At 35.4% G+C, this 22,136-nt stretch overlaps 1 protein-coding gene across 8 annotated transcripts in view; it reads right to left on the bottom strand.

The window, feature by feature from the left end:
• The window catches only part of LOC121873843 (coronin-6-like), a 49,838-nt gene that overhangs the window by 21,031 nt on the left and 6,671 nt on the right, over positions 1–22,136 (bottom strand). For 5 of the 8 annotated variants that reach the window (XR_006090313.1, XM_042377612.1, XM_042377608.1 and 2 more), the window contains exons 2-4: positions 10,546–10,752; positions 2,831–2,866; positions 1,429–1,583 (exon numbers count right to left, since the gene is read on the bottom strand). Coding sequence is in view for 7 of the 8 variants with exons in the window: in XM_042377612.1 (XP_042233546.1) it covers positions 1,429–1,583; positions 2,831–2,866; positions 10,546–10,752 (398 nt within the window). In the remaining variant the exon portion in view is untranslated. Of the gene's footprint in view, positions 1–1,428; positions 1,584–2,517; positions 2,545–2,830; positions 2,867–10,545; positions 10,753–13,249; positions 13,363–22,136 lie in introns of those variants that run through there. The other 3 variants (XM_042377609.1, XM_042377610.1, XM_042377611.1) reach the window with 3 other exon arrangements.

A 22,136-nucleotide genomic window follows, 5' to 3' on the forward strand; every position in this document is an offset into this window, starting at 1 on the left:
CCTGACCTCCATGATGGATTGCAGACAAATTTCACAGACAACGACAAACACTGAGAACTGTGTGGATCAACCTTAAAAGTGGCATCCCCATAGTGATGGAGCAAAGACTTCACAAGTGCTGAAAGTAGAGGCTACGGCTTTTAGCTCCACTGCCAATGAGCCCTTTGAGCACCAACAAGTTATGGTGGAGACTGAATAATCAATGTCTGGAATGCTGGTATGACTAAAATCTTATTGACAGGCACAGTACACAAGTGCTGGTGTTATGGCACAACTCACTGTCATCTACTTTTAATAATGGGAATCATCTTAAAAGAACCCTGCAATGGACTTGGCTATGAAGGAAAGGTGTACCTAATTCATGAATTAAGTCAAGCCACAAACATAGGGTTTATTATTTCATAATAAAGGATGCAAAAAAAAAAAGACAGGTAGAATGGAAGATTAGTTATGAGACAAGGTAGTGAGAAGAAATAATGTGATATCCCGTGTGATGAGATGGGTTACAGGGTATGGAACAGCCTACTACCCTGTAGAATGTAATTTCTATGAAGTTTGTATCTGTAGGAAAAGAATTACCAAAAAGCAAAGGGATGTATACGAGTCAAAGTGGATAGTGAAGAAATAGATATATTAAATTTAGTAACATTGATGTTTTTGTGGGAGCCACTGACAAAATGAATAAGAATATTTAATTAGTAAAACTAAAAGATGTTCCTAAATCAGAAGAATCAGAGATATACCCAATTATGATGTTTGAACCTTAAATATGTCCGTCACCTTCATGACAGGATGATAATTTCTGGGGGGCAACACATTTTATTGATAAAGTATGACAAACAACAGATGGATGGAAAGAGGTAGCAAAATGTTTTTATGGGAGAGAGAGATTAAGATTATTGGATGACTTTAGCATAACCTCGGGTACCCCAAGTCTCCAATAACCAAATGTAAAAAAATAAATAAAATAAAATCTTTAAAATAATACATCATGCTGTACAAGAAAAGAAAGTGCTCTTCAAAACAATATATTCTCTGAAACCAATACAACTGTACTTACATGTGCATGCCTTTCCACAGAAGCGAAAGCAATGAAATAAATATTCACAAGAACTTAGGACATGAGTGTCAAGTTACTATCTCAGAACATTTTCATTACGCTTTTTCATCAACATCATTAACTAAATTATTCAAAGATTTAAGTGCTCAAGATGTGTCTCATTACCAGGTCAGTGTTTTTACTTTTCCAATTACCCGGTATGTAGAATCAGACATGTGATCAAAAAGTCATGGCATACCAGGCATGGAATGACTTAACTATTCATCAGGTGTCTACTTCTACCCTTGTATGCAAGGCAAGTGTGCAGTATCAAACCAAAAGCCAAATCACTCCATCCATACAACTACCACAACATTGCGCATACTTACGTCACCAGGCCATAGTCGGGTATTTGCCAGACTTTGACCACACAGTCCTCTGATCCCGAAGCAATGACATTATCGTTGAAAGGATCCCAGGCAATATCCAATACTGGGCCCTTGTGTCCTCCCACCAGTGGATGGTCAGGAGGAATACGACCAGCCTGGAGAAATATCACATTATCAGCTTAAGCACATTGATAGCTTTCAAGGACAGTTGCCTATAAAAGAACATTAACTTTTAATTCTTGTGAAAAATGGAGAAATAAACCTTAAGCAATAAGTAGAACTGTCCATGAGAGATGTGAAGGCCAAGGATTTAACTGGTTGTGAGTACTAGAAATGAACTGGGGAAAATTATAGCATGATTATTTAGTTTAAACTAATATAAATAACTCATCATAGTTATTGCTTTTAAGTATTTAGTTATAAGCATTTGTTAGATAAATAAAAACACATAAAACAGTTTACTTATGGATTATTCAAAATAATGCTAGTTAATATTTTCTTAAGACACATTTCTTAAAACAGGTTAATATTGGGGAAGACAAATAATTATAACAGAAGAGATAAAAGTAGGTTAAAACTACAAGAAGTAGATATTCCATACATCACCCAAAAGTCACATCTGTATCATACCATCACAAAAATGTTTATATAACTCTCTGACTTTAAGAGTGGCAATATAGCTTCCAAACACAAAGAATAAAAGCACAGTCCTAAAGGGTGTTCTCAGTATTTTGCCTCAACCATATATAAAAAACACAAATAGAAAGCAGATCTACAGTATACTTTTGATTCTGAAGATCCTTGAATGTTTAATAACACATCAGGGTAATAACACAAGTTGCTAATGACAGGATTGAGCTGACGCACACCTGTAGACTAATATGAAATTTTAATATGACATTCAAATTTGGAGGAACGTAAACAGTACTTAAGACCATAAAACACACGAGAGGAAAATATTGAGATATAAACCCATGGTTGGTTCATCCTATATATTAAGATGACTGTTAGTGACATACAAACTGTGAGGGGTCAAGACAGGGGAGGAAGGCTGAAGTGTTCCCACAGACTACCTTCGTGCTAACTTACCATTGACGCTTTCTTCGATAAATATGTCTGCAAAACATTCAACAGCTTACAGTATTGGCACTAGATCTAGTGTTCCTAAGTCATTACAGCTATTAATTAGAAGTGCTCCATTTAATCTAACAGAAAAAAAAGAAGATTAATCTACTGCATTAAGATTTTTAGGCAACTGTCACTCTTCATTCCAGGATTATTGATGAGTCAGATGAGTATTGTCAACATTTCTCTAACCATCGTCAATGCACTGCAGCTTTAACTTTCCTGAAATCTATTAATACATATTCTAGTACAAGATCTACACTAGGAGCTGACTTACCAATATCCCCTTTCTATCTGGTTCCCAAATCCCTTCCTGGAATTGCATTAATTTTATTTTATTTACAAATAAAAAAATATCTATGAATCCCTGTCATTATCATAGAGGGGCCCTGGTACAACATGGGAATCTTTATCATTATTACACTAAAGCAGAGTCACAAAGCCAAGATCAAGCACCGCAATCCCGAGGAAGCTTCTAGACCCGGGTGTTGGCACAGCTTTAATAAATAACAGCATCAATTTTAGACTGTGACAACATCACTTAGCCACACTCATTTTGTTAGCCTTAGGAAATGGTTCTATACTATCTTCACCAGCAGTAGGGAGAGGGTGGGGTGATTGGGGGTTACCACGCACTATTTTAGGTAACGTCAGCCATCTAGAGCTATATATAGACCTGCGACTGTACTGGGACTCAGGGTATGCTGGCTTGTGGGTTATGGGAGCTTTGGGCTTCTCAAATATATTTGTAGCCTGGAAACTATATTCTAATTTTGGAGGAAAGTTGTAGGTAAATTTAATAAATTATGTGATACCAAATAACCAATGTGCTGGTATCAACCAACAACACTTAATATAGTGCTTCCAACATTGAATACCAGTAAAAATTTAGAAATATACGTGTTGAGACATTAATACAGTTCAGTATAATAAACAAAACAAATATAATTTCCACTGAACAGGTGTAATGATTGGGGTGAGATATTTTTAGACAAGGAAGTAGTCGGTACCCTGCACAGTGAGGCCACCCAGACCTAGCATGAGGCGGAACACAGCTTTGGTAATACCCAATGTAGGGCTAACAAACATGCATATACCAAATATTATTTTTTTTCTTAAACCAAAAATTTCATCAAAATTTTAAGAATATTTTGATATGCGTAACTATAAACAGCAACAAAATCTCAGTCAACGATCAGGATAAATTTGAAAATTAATAAAATTTGGTAATACCTATACTGTACAGTATGAATGGAATCATATACAGGTACTGTATTAGCTAATTAATTCATCAGTATATAATGGTAATTTAATACAGTAGTTATGTCTTTCTAATTGTGATTTGGGGTTTCTTCCCTAACCCAAAGTTCAACACTGGAAAACATTACATCAGTCACAACCTAAATATGAGGAGCAACACAGAGTGCCAAAGCAGACATGAGGAAACATGATGGACTACAATATCTCACATTCCACAGCAAGGCTGTTTCCTTACACGGTGAAACTGCCAGACTCCTCAACATTAATCAAATCTGACTCCAAGTGAATGCCACAGCAACTCTTATAACCATTATATTAACAGATTTCATAACTCCTATAAATGCATAAATAACATTCTTGTACGGGGTATATGAAATTGATAATTTTACAATTGATGTGCGTGCACAATAAAGATCAAGTTAAACAAGTATAACTCAGGTTCATTCTATATATTTCACTAAAGTGAAGAGTATCCAATCATGAATCTGTGCCCAGTGTGTATCTTTAGTAATACCAAACTTTTATCTTCAACAGATATATGACTCAAAGCAAGTCAATAAATTAGATACTACAGCACTATATAATAAGTGACCTGACCATCATTTTCATCAATATGATTTAACACTGTATCACCTACTGAGACTCACTTGATTCAAGCATTGCATTAACCTTATAGGTAGTACTACTGCACTGTTTATACTGTTGGGTACAGGCATCAAATATATACCGGGTACTGGTTAGCTTAAATATACCAAGACCCACAAGGAAATGAATTAAGATCACTTATGGAAAATTAGCTTAAATTTCCCAGAATGCCAATAGATACTGAAAAAAAAAGAGCCACAATCCCTGGATACAGTACCATTAAAAACAAGAAGCCTTGTGGGTTATCAATATTTCTGTTAGACTGACTCATGGCTGGTAGTAGGCATGTGAGATATCAAGTGCCAGATGTATGACAGTGTTTCTGTCTGGGAGAGCCTACTTGGCCCTGTGCCACACCCATTCCCTTGCACTGCCACCTACACAAAGACTAAACCTGCACCATCTCACTAATGCCCCCGCATGCAGCGATCTCAATCTAGCATTACATTCAAAATAGGCAACACCACACAAGTTGCTCTGATAAAAGAGTATTATATTACAAACAAAGAGAATGCTGCATTTAGTTAATATTTCCATGAGTTGGCATAAGGAGCTATGACATCACTCTTGGGAAGGGATACCAGTACATGCCACGCCTCAAAAAACTGGGTCACTACTGTACTTGTGTCTCCCAACGTATTCTATCAATTAATGCAGCATAAGGAATACAAAATCAAGCTTGTCAAGTAAATTAGTTGGCCAGAAAAATCATAAATTAAAAAAAGAAAAATGAAGGAAATCTGATGTACTTTTCTACTGCATATACAAGTTGGGTATATAGTACAGGTATAAGAAATTGTGTGTGGAATGTTTTTACTTGGTGTTTCAGCCATTTCCTTTCACTATCTACAACTTGGCATCCATTACATGAACTTTCCCCTTCCCCTGCCAATTTCCCTCTTTCTTTGTGGTTTCCATACACCTTGATCCACCTTACAAAAAGGTTGCAAAGAAATAAATAGATTTATTGATTTGAAATGAGTTGTTTAAGGCAGGAAAATGCAAAATACAAGTTATGTCCCAGGCTAAAAATAGGAAGTCTGTAAATACCAGTTGAGCTTATTAGCTGCGTCAGCAGCTTTTCACCTGACTGTGTCACTCACTCATTAATGAAGACAAAAATTTCTACTGACTGCTCACTAATTTACTGATTTAAATAATTCTATATATATTAATGTGACTTAAACAACTTGCTCAGCTCTGCAAATTACACAATAAGTAGAACAGTCTACCAACAGGATAGTAAAGTATTCCACAACAATACATTTTCTTCACCGGTCTGAGACAAGTGTAATACTGGTCTGTGATACACTTAAGTTGCCATGTGAACAGTTCACATCACAGAACATATACTGAATCTGAACAGAGGTTAGGTGTCCCTACATATCTTAATATGGGTGCCAGACAATAAAACAGCTTTGTGTAAAAGTAGTGCTGATTTTGAGTTAAGTTTAAAATGTTTAATATAACTTTGGCAACTTGAGCTCCCAAGTCAATTTATTACTCGACAAAATAAAGGAGCTGCCCCGACCCCACATCATCAACCTGATTGACAACTGACGGTCAAATTAACTTTAATTCTATGACAATCCTGGGCTGCTCAACCCAACCAACCATAAACCCATATGAGAGAATGTGAGCAATAATTAGTTTTACTTATACATGATGAAAAGACTTAATTCCTTTAAAAAAAATTTAACCAATGCAGGTAGTGTATGAACCCTTAGCAACCCTTTCCATTCATTAAGGAAGTTTAAGCCCATTCGTAGACACCAAAAATTAATTACCTCCGCATGTACCAAAGCTATAAAACAATGTAATTTACTTAACTAATTCTTCTTGTACATGATCAAACTACTCACGTAGTCTTTATGTGTATCATCATTAGTACTGAGATACAATACTGTGCTCATATGTCACAAGCAATGATCCTATTCTGTGGGTAACATAACTTTGAGCCAGGAAGCATATTTAGCACAGCATTCACAATCTATAAACCACATCCCATCACTGACAAAAGGACACCCAAAGATAACCATTTCCTGCCTGATACATTTTTCCTGAGTGTACAAAGAAATGTATATTCCCTTATATGTTTGCCCTAAGGACAATTATTTCTTTTACCTGTATTGTATATATATATATATACGTATATGTGTGTGTGTGTGTGTGTGTAGAGACACACACACACACAAAAAACATACAAATAAATAATAATGGGAAAATCCTCTCACAAATAATCAGAAACAAATGTACAGTAGTCTTAAAAATTTTGAGTCTACCCTCAAGTCTACTCCGTGCCTTGTTATTAATAAACCACGGAGTAGACTTGAGGGTAGACCCAACATTTTGAATACTATATTTATTTTTTATTATTTGCGAGGATTTTCCCATTATTATTAATCTGTATGTGTTTTGTGTGTGTCTACACATACACACACATATACAATACAGGTAAAGGAAATTAATGTATCTAGAACGAATGGCTCGCTGTCCCGGCAGCGAAAATGCCGGCAACTTTAAAACAACTCGCAGACATTCTTGGATACATCCAGGGTGTCATCCACAAATAAGAGAGGACTGTGAAATAAAAATCTGCAAATTATCCGGGTGTACTGTACTGTATTCTACACATCACTACTATCAGCACAAGAATTCTCAGCACTGGTACAATAACATAAGCAGGAAGCACCTATTTGTGTTCTGAAGAAAGAAAGAACAAATTAAATAAACATACAGTCATCTAATCTGTCAATCCATCCATCAAACTTGGATATCTACAGGAAATAAGCAAACTACAGCTTTTTAATAGGCACAAACAACTCATAAAAGCGACTACACAGGAAAGAAATTCATTATCAGCCCTTTTCACCGCTGGCATTGCATTTTCGTGGCCACACCCACAACGTAGCACAACTTGAAAATTAGCTGGTCTGCACAAACTAATGATTCCATAAATACTCGGAAAAACATATTTCTCATCCCGTTCCTTGTAATCTTCACTATTACCTTACCAATAACCATACACCAGATATACAATACTTTTTATATTAATCTCCATTAAAGTTAGTATTGTTATTTCTCAGTGCAAAAATTTCCCCTTAAAGAGTAACCAAAATTAAATGACAAGTGCTAACAAGTCAAGATGTCATATTGTCTGTGCCACATACTGTACTGGTAAGTAGTTGTTGCAATTTCTAGGATCAGCCCACTCAGTTCCAGCCAACTGTGCCATATAATCATTGGGGGGGTGGATAACAAATGCTTATTCATTACTTGGTTATAAGTTGATTTCCAAGATCAATCCATCCTTAACAAACTTACATCTGTGCTATTTAAACTGTGTATCTGAATCCAACTAGATATAGAGGAGACAAAAATTAAGCTTCAAGTATGTGCCATATGTAACCACAAGGAATTAATTATTGTTATTCCAAGGAATAAGGAAATTCACACAAACACCTGTGTTTTTCCTTCTGGCTCACTGTTAAAATGTTGAACAAGATGACCTTGAATGTGCTCTTTAAGTATTGCGCTCATCTCAAAAGACCCTATTCAGTCTTCATATGGTGAGAAAACTCATCCCTGTCACCATATCTCAGGATTATTCTTGCCATTACAATTTTTGTAGGAAGAAGACAACGCATACATTTAATCTCAAATTTGTGTCAAGTCAGAGTCCAGAAAGATTAACCCAGGATCCATCACACAAACTGAGAGGTTCTGCTATGCTGTTCTTCAGAGCACAAGAAAGCAAACAATAAACCCTGATAGAGGATATGAGAAAATCCAGTTTACCCTTTACCTAACTGAAAAAATATTCCTGAAATCCATACCAGCAAAAGACCGGTGTTTTGTGTTCAGGGCCAAACACCCACACCTGGTCAAAATTACAATCTTTTCCAAACAGACAGAGTTACTTATTGTGAACTAGGAGAGTTCCTTTACTACACAGTTGGGTTATTATTGGCCAACTTCCCCCACTGTAACATAAATTATGTTAATACAGTACAGTCTTGTAACCATTAACAACTCTTGGCTCAACATGATAAAAACACTAAGGACTGTGTGACTCAGCCTAAAAAATTACTCAAGTGCTATAAAATCATTAAGATGGTTTGGACTGAGAGGGCTGATCCTGGAGGAAACAAATGGACTAATGGCATACAGTTGGTCTTGAGCTTAAACCTTTGCTTTAAAGACACCTTTTTAAGAGCTGTGGTTACAACGGGAAGTTATAACAGTTTAGATAATAATGGATTTGTCACAGCCATTGAGTAATTTCCCTAAGTTTTTTAAACAAACACCAAAAGAATTATACTTTATCTTTATCTGCAAATCTTGGTTGATTACACGAGTAGCTACAAAAACCTTGCCAACATAATACATGAATAGAAAAATAAATGGCTTTAGTTGCAATTAATTTTCATCCTTGGTATAGATCTTGGCAAGTTAAGTTTAAACTTCCTGTATGAGCCTCACTAAATGTTTATGAAGCACTGACTCTCATCACCTTCTATTATTAGTGTTGGAAAAAGGATACAGTATAGCTAAACAGAAGATACAAAACTGTTCAGTATCTAATCATCCAAATTTCAAGTTTACATTATAAAAACTCTTAACATATCAAGTAAGTTATCTTTCCTCTTCACACTTCAATACCATAAAAATGAATGGCAATTTTCCTTCTCACTGAATAAAAGAACCAATCCCATGAAACTACTCAATCTGGACACAATTTCTTTCTAAACCATCATTGCATCACTGGAAGCACAGAGTATCTTGTGTACTGTACCTCACTTAACTCAAGGGGAGAGAGATCTGAATGAAAAGAAGCAACTGTTGTATCCTGGTAGGTGCTTCATCATGCTCTTAACATATTAATTTTGAGAAGCTACACAAAACAACTCAATCACTCTTTATGTTTCCTATTTTTCTCATTCAATATTCATTTGTTTTGTATCTCACTAAAGCTTAATATAGCTATCAACTGGAGATGAACTGTCTGTATCACTAACCAAAGAGTTACCCTCAGGATATGATCTAGTAACACTGAAAATCCAACCATAGGAAAAGAAAAGAAAAAAAAAGGCACTTCGTATATTTTGACAGTAACAGTGCTCTTGTTTTTCTGTGTTTTATCTACTCCTAGAGAGGGATTTTGTGTTATGATTTATGTGGTATTACATATCTTAACTCAAAGTTCCCCACAGTAACACCATTTTCTCTCTTCCCAATACATAAATACAGTACTCTACATAACAGGAAAAGCAACACAAGTTTTAGCATGTCACCATCAATAGGCAATGTTACACCTGGAACACACACAACCATAGACAAAAATGTGTTACATACCAGACACAGATAACAATGGGTTAGACCTGCAGGACTGACAGTTATTCTTACTCAAATACATAATCTTTTTTTAATAAGGTCTCTGAAGCTGAATCTTACTCCCTCTTCTAAATATTGACCCATCTGCCTCGATACTCTGAATTTATAATGTTAACCTTATCATCACTAGAGTCTAATCAATGCACAATATACAATTCCCTCTTAGCCATACAGTACTACACACCTACCTAACTGTACATAGCTTAAAATAAAAAGGTGTAGTGGTATATTCTTTAGTATAATCCATATTTTCCCATTAATATTTTTATTTTAGTTCCTGAGCACCATAATAAAAATGCATCTGTCTAACACCGAAGACCTGTTCTTATATATGGTTGGAGGTCAAATGGATCCAAGTTCTAATAGGCCCTAATCCTACAAGGCCCCAACCTAACCCTAACAATTACAAGCTGGTATCCATATGACCGGTCAACATTCATACGATGTAATTTGAATACCTACAGCAACATAGGAATACTGTACCATTCTATTCCATACTTATTCATTATATAACTTTTTTAGTCAAGCTTTTTAGTAACATATTACTGTACATTATTATTTGTCCCATAATCAATGTAAGAATTGCAACTCATATAATTTTTATCAAATCCATAAATGCTGTATCATACCTCTTCCATTCACTCAAAAATATAACAATTCCTTATCGCTAGACACAAAATAGATGAGAAATACCTTGTTAACTTTGGTGAGGGGGAGGACTATGAAAGCACCGCCTCCTCCCGACTCTACTATTATGGCGCAGAATTTTGGATTGACGGCGCAGAATGTGGAGTCCCATGATGACTTGCTAACTCGTATATTATCAAAGCACTGTTCCCTTTTTAAGCATGTGCCATATACATGACGGAACTTGCTCTGTCGGACCAGTCGGAATGACATCTGAAAGAAGGGATGAGTATGTATTATAATATGGGTCCCATCTTAAAATTACTCCTACTGGTACCTGTTACACCTAAGGTACTGTGTAAAAGGAAATGTTTCTACCATCATTTACAAGGTTGTTTTTGTTATGTGATCTGCTTAAGTAAAGTCAATCATAAAATACCATCAACCTGGCCAGTAAACCCTTATGAAGAAAATCAGAAAATAAAGAGTCGGAGAAACTCAAAGACGGGGACAATAATATAAAGAAAAGTTCAAGACAAATGTAGAAAGTGACAGGAAGGGGATAAATAAATAATAAGTAAAAAATCCCCAAACATACTTACTCATATCCCCAATTTGCATAAGCAGTAGCTATTAAAAATAAAATCTCTAAACATTCATAAAGATTCAAATCACACCATAACTACTCACTTCAATGAGACATCAGGTTCATTCATGTTACCACATTGTACAGGATATAACTCCACCATTCACAGTCAATCTTCAGACATTACTGTACTATATGGTTATTCTGGTATTCTTCATTAAGTTAGTAATAAAATGTCTCATGAAATACATAAATCAACTAAGTATTTTGCACAAAATCTATGTAAAATTTGAGACCTCTAGAATTATATAAATTTTGAACTCTAAGGCATATACAGTACTTTCTTCTCCCCACACAGCTATCTCAAACACAGTAGATATGGCAGGGAACTGAAAATGCTATGGATATGAGGCAAGTCACAAAGTTTACTATGATGCTGGCCATAAGGTAAACTCATTCCAAAAAGTATAATAAACGATTTTGTGTGAGACAATATGACATAATGGATGAAGGATTTTGACAACCCTACTGAGACAACAGGGTTCACATCCAAAAGAGGAGGGGCCATCCAAATTGTTTTCTAAATCAAAACATGAAGTGTTGTGTATCAACAATAGTAATGTGACTAAGGCATATGCATCATGAACACAAGTAGAGGAGGTACAGTAATAGTCATGAATAGACAAAGCGGATCTAGCAAACTTGCTCATTATGAAACAATCGGACCAATGCACCTGCTCAGACAGAGAAAGAATGGAGGTCGAGTCCATCTGAATTCCTTGATCTGGCCATATGACTGCCTGACTAAACAAAGAGGCATGGCCACCTCCATTCCAGGACCATGCAGTACCTCAATATGGGGGAAAAACAATTCCTCCGGTCTCACAGATACTGTCGCAGTTTCTGGAGGGTAACACATCATGATATAATTCCAAAGGTCTCACATAAACCTTCAGACCCAAGTGGATGATAGACAATGGTAAAAAAAAATACATATTGTACTTCCCAATATCACAAAACAGAGAAATGAAGTATCATTACCCACCTAATCACCATAATTCCAATGTTACACTAAAAGGTTGAGCACTGCACCAAAACCCCCCACACGAAAAAGAACTTCATTCATTCGAACTGGAAACATAGCTGCTTTAATATAACATGAATAAAATTAAGGGTTCAGCCAAAACTAAAAACATGGATCAATCCAAAACAGATAAAAGCAAAGAACACCATCATGTGAAAAAAAGTGGAGGACAGAGAGAAGAGTTTGGAAGCTAAATGCTTATCCCTATCCCTCAATACAGACCAATGGCTCTATGATGTAATATTGACCACTGTATGAACAATGAAGACGTTTTAGGAATGCTAAATTTAATTAAAACTGTACCTTACAATATACAGTACATGTACAATGAAAGACAAAAGTTGTTTTGTGAAATTTGGTGAAAACATATGCCAAGGGCTAAACTTTTGGTGAGCTCTGCCTTGTGGTAGGGCTCTCGTAATGTTTCACGAGTTATATTTAATCTTCGGACAAAACCGTGACACGACTTTCGTCTTTGATTGTACACAAAGAAAAGCACACGTAGCTATGTCAAGACCTGCAACCCTGCATACTTCCAATTAGTCTGAGCACCAATACCTTGAACCAGCAACTGGATGGGGTCCTCTCTGTAGTTGAGGGGTTAATGACCCCCCCCCCCAAGTCACACTTTTACTTGAATGGATACTCCTGCTGTACAAAGGAGCTGGCCCATGCACAAATTTTGCCAACATGATGGTTACTTAATCATATACATATACTACTATGTGTTTAGTCATAGAAGAACTTATAAACTCTCCTGTTTTAAATAGGCATCAACAAATTTGAGATGTTACCGTCTAGTATTCCATCTGTGAAGTCTGCTAGAAGAATACAGTAGTACAGTATTCAAGAATTTACATACAATAAAAATACCTCTATGAAAGTGGAAGTGTCGTAAACTTATGATATATTTCAGCCAAGTGAAATTTTTGATTCTCTGAGTCAAGCACAGCATAAGTTGAAGATGACTGGGTTTACCGCAGTCCCATGGAAGACTTGTGCATTTCTTCCATTCCTTTTGTTAGAAATGGAGTAGAATTGATAGATAGGTTTATACCTGTATACAGATATTCAATGTGCAGCCTAATATAAGTCCTTACATTATACAATATCCAGGTCACTCTAATTTTTCTAATTAACACAGAAAAAGATCCACTCCTGTCACAGCCTTCCAGTGATGGTGCTGACGGCAAGAACCTTGGCCCAAGACACGCCCAGCTTACGCTCAGACCCCTGTCTCACTTGTTATCAGTTACCGCTAGATAGGATGCATGTTCAGCTTTGTCTCATTATAAAATTCTTACTGCATTTTTCTTTTTGTCACTGCCTTTTAATTTGAATTAATCATAAACCCACAACCTCGCAGGTTTTGAAAATCTATACAGTACAGCACTGTTCTTGTAATATCCCACAAATAGTTTAGTGCTGAACTATAATTACATTTCCCTATTTGGCAAGAGCACTGAGGAGGATACTGTTATCTACTGCCTTATCATTAAAACCCCCCCAAAACATATATCACAACTTCAGTCTCCCTTAGCACAGGCTTCTCAATGTGTGAGAGCTGTAGAATATTTCAACTCAAGCAGTGAAGGAATGTGAATACAGTACTGTACTACTGTATTGTAGCTCTCCTTCATAAACTGTACAATATATTCTTTGCAGTCAAAAATTACATATCATTTTAGGTTCTCTGAACAAAAAATGTAGCTCACTTTAAATACTCTATAAATGACCTAAATACTGTACATACTGGCACATTACAAACTGTACACATTACTGAAACAACAAAAGCAATCTAAAACTGTACAGGTAGTTACAAAACTCTTAAATACACTTGATAAAGATGTTTGGTGTTATCTAATCTCTAAGTAATAAGTGCATGAAATTTTGACTGTAAACCAATTTCAGCATAGCAGAATAATTGATTAAGCTTGATGGTGTACAAATACTGTACTGTACCCTTAAATTTCAATAGTCTGCACATTGTGATCCGTTCATTGACGTTGACATATAAAGGCTAGAAATTAAAAGTAGTGGCATCTTACATAAAACTCTCTAGCTATTATTGTTTTGACTGTGCCAAGCTCTTCTTCACCATCACTAACAACACTTAACACATGAAAGCACAACTGATATACAGGTATGTTAAAAACTCTCGGATCATTAGGTCATTACATCACATTCTTTTGAAAGATGTCTTTAGTAAATAGAGATTAAAAACAAAGCAAATAGCAAAAATTGGTAATGTCTCCATGCTCAATCTTCACATACTATATGTCATATGTATGCAATTGCCTAAATCTCAACAGTGATACACCCTCCAAACACCCATATCAGTCCAAAGTTTAGGCTTTAAAACTTGTACATTCCCACACCAAGCACAGTATTGAAGGTGTGCCGTAAACCTACACACTCCCTCAAGGGTTACCATGTTCATACAAAAGGAAAAGATACGATACAGGCTGACTGGGTGGATGACTTAGCTCAAGTGAATCCATAGTACAGATCATGAGACAAGCATACAGTATACAGTTATAAACAATAAATAAATGGTATAAATACACACTATAGTTCATCTTTTTTACTAAGGTGGTGACAAACTCATATTATTTTTTAGAATTTCTGTGTTTTAAATAGTAATAATGATAATGAAAAATCAACATATCCAAATTTGCTCAATCAGAAAAATTTTTACTGTAAACATTCAAAATATTTCATCTACCATAAATGGAATCATAAGAGCAGTGAGGTTATCGACTTTTACTGTAAATGACTACAGTACACTAATGTTTCCTGCAATTTTTTAGCATGTAGACCACCCAACTATGTAGAAAAATACTTCCCACCAAAAAATGAGCCAAACCACTCTTGAAGTTAAGAGTATCTAATCAAGTTTATGCCAGAAATGTGAGTGTGAGATAGAGAGAGAAGTGAGGGAGAGGACAGGGAAGGGAAAGATAGGGAGAGGAGAGAGATGGAGTGGAAAGAGAGGGAGAAGAGAGAGATGGAGGGGAAAGGAGGGATATTTTTACCATGCTGTGCCTACAATGAATCATCATGTGAGAATACAAAACACAGCAGTGTGTGGCTTATCTTTGGTACACTGATTAGGTCAAATGATAAGGGTAATATATTAGCTGACAAGAGATCATGATTAACTGAACTATGATGATGTCAAGCACACACGTAAGCACTAACCAAGTAATACCTTATAGAATTTCTTAATTCAGTACTGTGACCTTCTCACTAACAAAACTTTTCCTCGGTTGGGATTATATTTACTTTAATGCTTTTTTATAAAAATTCTGAAATGAGGACATCATACATTTGATCAAAGTGAAAGATTATGACAAAACATACACTGAACCAAGTGCTTCCCTAGTAGCTACTGATAACAGTACTTGAAATCAACGGCCATTCAAATGACTTATCAACTAAACTACATCCACTTTTAACATCATTTGCAATTGTCACAAATTGTAGATGACAGACTGCTCAGCAAAAAGGAAGTTACTAATGTTTTATTAATCAATTCTGGGGAAGCAGACAGTGAATTCATCAGTGTAGCAGCATGAATGCAATCAATCAAGGTCTATGAAGTGACACAGTTGCTAATGACACCTAAAATTAACATGCAGGTAGATTCATCAATGGTTCAATGTTGTCCCCTAGAAAACCTAGAATCAATTATTAATATGCTTTCAAGATAATCCTGACGCTGAAAACCGATAGAAGAGAATGTTATAGCTTGTGTACTGTTCAAAACGGTTTCCCTTAATGCTCTTCATGTATGTACTATAACAAACAAAAAAATTCTTTCTATTGTCCCAAATTATAAACAATGAGAACCTTGCACCTATTTCAACAAACAGCAGACTAATGATATTAATGATGGTACAGTTGTAAGAACCAGCCATTATAAAAGTTAGCAGGTGTGGTTATCTTAGAATTAAACTTACAAAATAAAACTGACAGTTGATGGATGATAGTTGGGTGATGTGGGTAGGAGGTATATTACCACACTACTGTGGAAGCAATGTGGTACAGGTATTAGCATAAGGACAATACTGACAAGTTGACCTAAAGTCCAGGGTTCCTTATCACCAGAGGGATAAAAAGGGCCATTATTCCTCAGATTAGTGAATAAAAAACACTAACCACAATCAAAGTCTTCATACAGATTATATTCACACAAACTTCATCAAAATATGTTTCTCTGTGTTCAAAATGTCGCATTCACAAGATGCCTAGATGGAAGCATGAACAGGTAAGACACTAGGTCACTCTTTTTGTCTCATTACATCATGGAGTAGCACCAAAACAGGTAAACCTACAACATATTTTTTAATAAACTTTTGAAGAAGTGGGAACTTATTTGTAGAAAAAATATAAAAGGTACAAGCATTGTAGGATTAAAAATTAAAAGTTTGAAAAAAAAAATAGCTAACAAAATCAACAAATCACCAGATGGGCAGTACAATACTTGAAGTGGACATGACACAGGCTATGTGGTAAATGAGCAAGTGGACTGTAAAATGGTCAACTAGAAGGATAAAAAGAGAGAACCATGAAGAGATATGATGGAGACTTAAGGTGATTTACGTTCAGTGCCACTGGAGCCGGACAGAAATGAGTGAAGGAGAAGAATAGTGATCCAGGTACAAGATGAAGTGCTGAACTACTAATGGCACTTAACAAGTTAACACAGACACTTATATACAGTAAGCTCTGAACTGTATTCAGATATTATGATAATGAAAGACTAGATAAAAACCATTTCACTTTCCAGCTCTCCCTTTGAAGACAAGTAAGCTAAGCTAAAATTTAAAGATTAAACACCATGCAAGCACATTACGTCCTTCACACCTTTCATAGACCTTATAACATTCAATATACTTTTTCATGTTAGCCATCAATAAATCACGGGTGGAAAATATTTATGTACTGTACTGCAAGTGAGAAAAATTCTTTTAACCATACATCACTGGCTCGGGACAGTATCCTGGTATAGAGGTGGTGGCACAGGTGCTGGTGGCTCCTACAGCAGGCCACCTGATCAACCTGACTCATCAAACTCTCCTAATCCCAGCATTTATGTAAACACGAACCTACTCATGACTTGCATGTTTCTCAGAGGCTAAAGTGACCAAGGAATCTACAGTAATACCGTAGTTCTACTTAATATTTACCATATTTCTACTAAATATCTACCGTAGTTCTACTAAATATTTACAGTATTTCTGCATCATACAAGTATAAAAAATAATGGTACTGTACCGTATATAATTTGACCAGTTTTATAATAAATCCATATTACAGTATGGGAAATATTGCATTGAAATTGTATTCTCGGGGTTTAGATTTTGATAAGTGCATACGTATTCAAAATTCAGATAATTGCTTCTAAATGAAATATAAATTCCATATATTCTTTAAGGAAAATATGGTTATGGAACATTTACCAGTTATTGTACAAGAACTCTCCCTTAACCAGACTGGCCGTTCATCAATTAACCCAATTATGGGAGACTTTTCTGTATGGTATATTTAGAGCAATTATACAGTATATGGTTCCACAGCTAGAATTCTGTGCTTATTTTAAGCATAGGGGCTCCAGTTGATGCATGAATTACCATATTCAAACTTTTGAAGTCAGGTACTGTAGATGAAACAAGGATAGTATAGTATTGTATCTAGCTCCAGAATTACAAAATCAAGTAAAACTAGCAAGAATGCTTTTCCTAGGAGATTTTCTGTGCACTACGCTGGCCAAAGATATTTTTGTCACTCGGCCACACTAAGATACCCGTACTTCAATATAATTTTTTCCATTCCCCCACAACAAAATGAACAATGATTCCGTAATCACTAGTAAATATGAAAAAACTCAAATATGAAGGAATGAAATAAAAAAAAAAATTTAATTTGGGAAAAGAAACAGGTGCCCTGCAATATAAACACCCCTTGGCAGTGCCCACCTTTGCCAGAGGTCCTTGATATGAATAACAACAGGATGCATTATCCACCTCAACAGTATCGGATGCTGTAATGTGTTTGCTGTAAGCAGCTTTCAACCCCAATTTAACCTGGGTTCAATATTCACCAGTGGTGGTCTCAAGTCATGGGGGTAGAAATCTATATGTAAACTGAGAGGATTTGAAAAACAGAGAGGGAAAATTCACACACCTGCTGATTCATAATCACACCACAGTTGTTACCACCATATATCAAATAATGAACACCAGTACAGTATACTATAGGATACATTTCAAGAACCCTTTCACTGTGCATATTGACTGTAGTCCAGTGTAAATTTTTTTTTCCTGCCTAAATCGGCCATATTCTAAGAGTTTGAATGCATTGCCAGCTGTGGGTTGTGCTGCCATGTTTTGGTAAAAGGCTCAACCACAACACAAACATGCAGTCACAGACAATGCCTGACACCTGAGCCCAGCTAATGCCGACCGTAATATGAGATTTTTTACCACCTATCCCCTGAATAAAGAAGACAGGTTTTTATTCCATTATATGGGGATAGGCAGTGTATGTGGGTCAAGTATGAAGATATACTGTACTGTATACAGTATATAAAAGAAAGAATACTGTTGAACTACCGGCACCACAGTTTTTGGCTTCCCATTTTCTATGGCGACATTAATGTGGGAGAACAAATACAGTATTTTTGTAGTAACTAAGGCATACTTTTAATGACTAATTACTGGTATTTTTTGTGTTTGTAGTGATTTTATCTCCCTTTACAGAGCCATGAGTGAAACATGGAAGATGATTGTTAGAAGGAGTTGTGCCACTTCCTGGCAAGGAAGTATATAAAAATGCTTTTTATGGTTTACAAAATAAGTGAATAATATGCAAGTTAGATATGTTTATTGAAATAAACGTGTTTCACACAAAATTTTTCCAGTTGAGGTACCAATACTGGACCTCAAAACCTGGCTATAATTTACAGTGATGATTAACTTGGCTCTAGGGCATGATTCATGCTTCTGGAGGCAATTTTAAGAACATATGATTTCTTCAGACCACCTTACCTGTAGAATACCTGAATTACAAAATACAGGTATACAGGGTATTTCTTTTCATTAAAAACATGAAAATCCACAAGCTACTCACATTTCAAAGGAAATTTCGTGCCAGAAATGGAAACTTATGTTATTCTCATAATATAAAAGTAATAAAACAGCTCAAATTAGCACTTTAATTTTTTGGTGACTTAATGACACTCATTGGAAATAATTATGACGTCAGATGACGCGGTGAAGATACATATCAAGGAACCTTTAAGATATACCCAGTATGCAGTAAAAGAACACACTGGCCACAAAAGATAACCTATTAATATAGCACACCCTAGTTTTAACCACTCCAGGAAACCCTAAGAACAAAAAACATATACAGTACTGTAAAGTCTAAAACGGATATCAATGGCACAATTCACACTGAAGTTTACTCTAAATCACCCATGGGTGCAGTACTACTCTCATCATGATTAATAATGGCTGTAAACTATGAACTACAGACCTTGCCAAGTGTACCGGTATATATATACTGTACAATCAAAAAATCTGTTTGGAATGTGAGAGAGCTGATGTGCTTCCTCTGCCAAGATTCCCTCACTTTCTCTGCAGGTGTACAAATGGAAGCCTCTCACAGGGCTGTTATCCATGTAAAATATATACTAGCCAATATGATACTGTACTGTACACTCTCTAATCTCCACGTGCATTACTTTTTATTTAATTTCTACTTACGAGATATTAATCCAAGGTAGCCAACCTCTACTAGCATTACTCTCTTTAATCTCTACTAGCATTACTCTCATTGATTTCTAGCAGTATTTACTCTTTAATCTCTTCTAGTACTTCTCTTTCTCTAATCTGTACAAGCATTACTCATTGTCATCTGTCCTAGTATTAGTCTTTCTAATCCTAACCAACAATAAACTAATCCAACCACTACCAGCTAGAGAGGCTCCCCATTACCAATATTAAACATTCCCTAATCCCTCCTAACAAAGTATTAAGCATCTCTTACATAAACTAGCCTAATAAGACATTACTCTCTAATCTCTAGTAACAAGACATCAACTTTCACCTCTACTAGTTAGATATTACTTTCTTTATTCTCTCCAAGTAAGATATTAACCACTCCTTACTCTAGTACAATGTATAAATTTTTCACAATGTTAGGTGATTTCTCCAATCAATTCAATTCAATAACCTAACCAATACTCACACTCAAAATTATCTTAAGGATCTTCCTGAATGCTCCTGATTACAATTCAGGAAAGTTTAAATTCTAACTCATGGGATGCAAAGAGTACTAATAATTGTTCAAACAAAACCTAATGCATCTAAGATGAGAACTCCAGCTCTTCAGTTCTCAGAGGCAATGAGTTCACTTCCTCTTCTTTCACATTTGACATCGATAACAAAGTCAACAGCAGTAAGAAAACCTCATCAGCCAATTTTATCAGATATGTAGAGCTTTACTGCAAAAATTAACCTTCTCAAATGGTAGCATAAAAGCACCCTGTTAATGGCCACACATTTCAACAGTTTTTAAGTCTAATTCAAAATATTTAAGAGTCGGAAATAAATAACAAGACATAAAACCTTATCATAAGGTTGAGAGTAAATGTTAATGTGTCTCAAAGTAAACAAGTCAAATTATTTACCCACAGTAAGCACTTACTGTTTACTAACACCACCTTCCAAGGCCAGTGAAATTGCAAACCTAGAAGATGTACAAAAACATTCACACCTTGCATAAACCCAGTTACCATATGTACCTAAACTACAGAAAATGTCTAAATACACTTAAACTTTCTTCACTGTAAATTAGGAAAGCTGGATACAGTAGCTACAGTTAATAATACAGTATTAAATGAAAGCTATCTGAAGATTAGTACATAAGAACAACTTAGTGAAATATGGTATAGCAGAATATACAGGACTGTACACAATAACTTCTAATGAAGAACAGAGGAGGCCAAGAATACAGTGAGTGAATGTAGTGTTAATAAAGAGTACTCGAGGTGAATCAGTGAGTAAAGGAAACATCACCACCATAATGGAGAGTCCAATGTATGCCTTCAAGAGAGAACCAACTAAGTTACTCCACTACTGCTACAGTATAGTACAGTACTGTATGTTGATAAAGGATACAAATGCCAGTAATACAGTACCATATTGTATTACTATGCCGTGTTAGAATCTGCACTCATTTGGAATTCTTCGGCGAGTTAGACATTTTTAGACCTCCATAACAGAATTACCATTTTAGGATTCACTAATACCAGTAGCTACATTTTCATTTATTCTTAAACAATCTAATTACTTAAATGTTGGTCATAACTTCATCACTCTCATTAGCCTCTTTAAAATTAAACATCAGTTGAACATAAAATCATATCTAAAACTTGTATAAAAGGTCAATTAACAACTGCAATTACATACGCACACAAAAATTAGTTTTCTTATACACACTGTACTCAGGAAGTGAGACATTAAACAATCAAAGAGTTTATCAAAAATAAAAAAACTTGTTTGTTAAAACTATTAATGTATCTGACTTATATTTTTCCTTTACAATTCTCAAGAGATATTTACCAAATGAGATTACCTATCAAAACCACTCATTAAATTTTATTCATCACGTTAGTAGACTGACTCTTTAAAGCCAAGAAAAATTTGTGTTTCTTTGTCAAATGATCAAGCGTGAAAAAATACATTGTAGTACAGTACAGTAATGTAATTCTGTAAAAAGCAAATCTAATCTAGGGGCCTAAATAAAGAAAATCAGAACAGTAAAGTCAAACATAAGCAACGTAAGTACTGTACTGTATCTAAAATGTTCAATGTAATACTGTATACATTATTCATATACTGTTCTGTACTGTACACAGTATACACACTGAACCACAGTTCTAAATTTCAACCAGACTGGATGAAATAGACTTGAAAC

This window comes from Homarus americanus, unplaced genomic scaffold (genome assembly GCF_018991925.1).
Source record: "Homarus americanus isolate GMGI-L3 unplaced genomic scaffold, GMGI_Hamer_2.0 scaffold25827, whole genome shotgun sequence".
Classification (NCBI taxonomy): Eukaryota; Metazoa; Arthropoda; class Malacostraca; order Decapoda; family Nephropidae; genus Homarus; species Homarus americanus.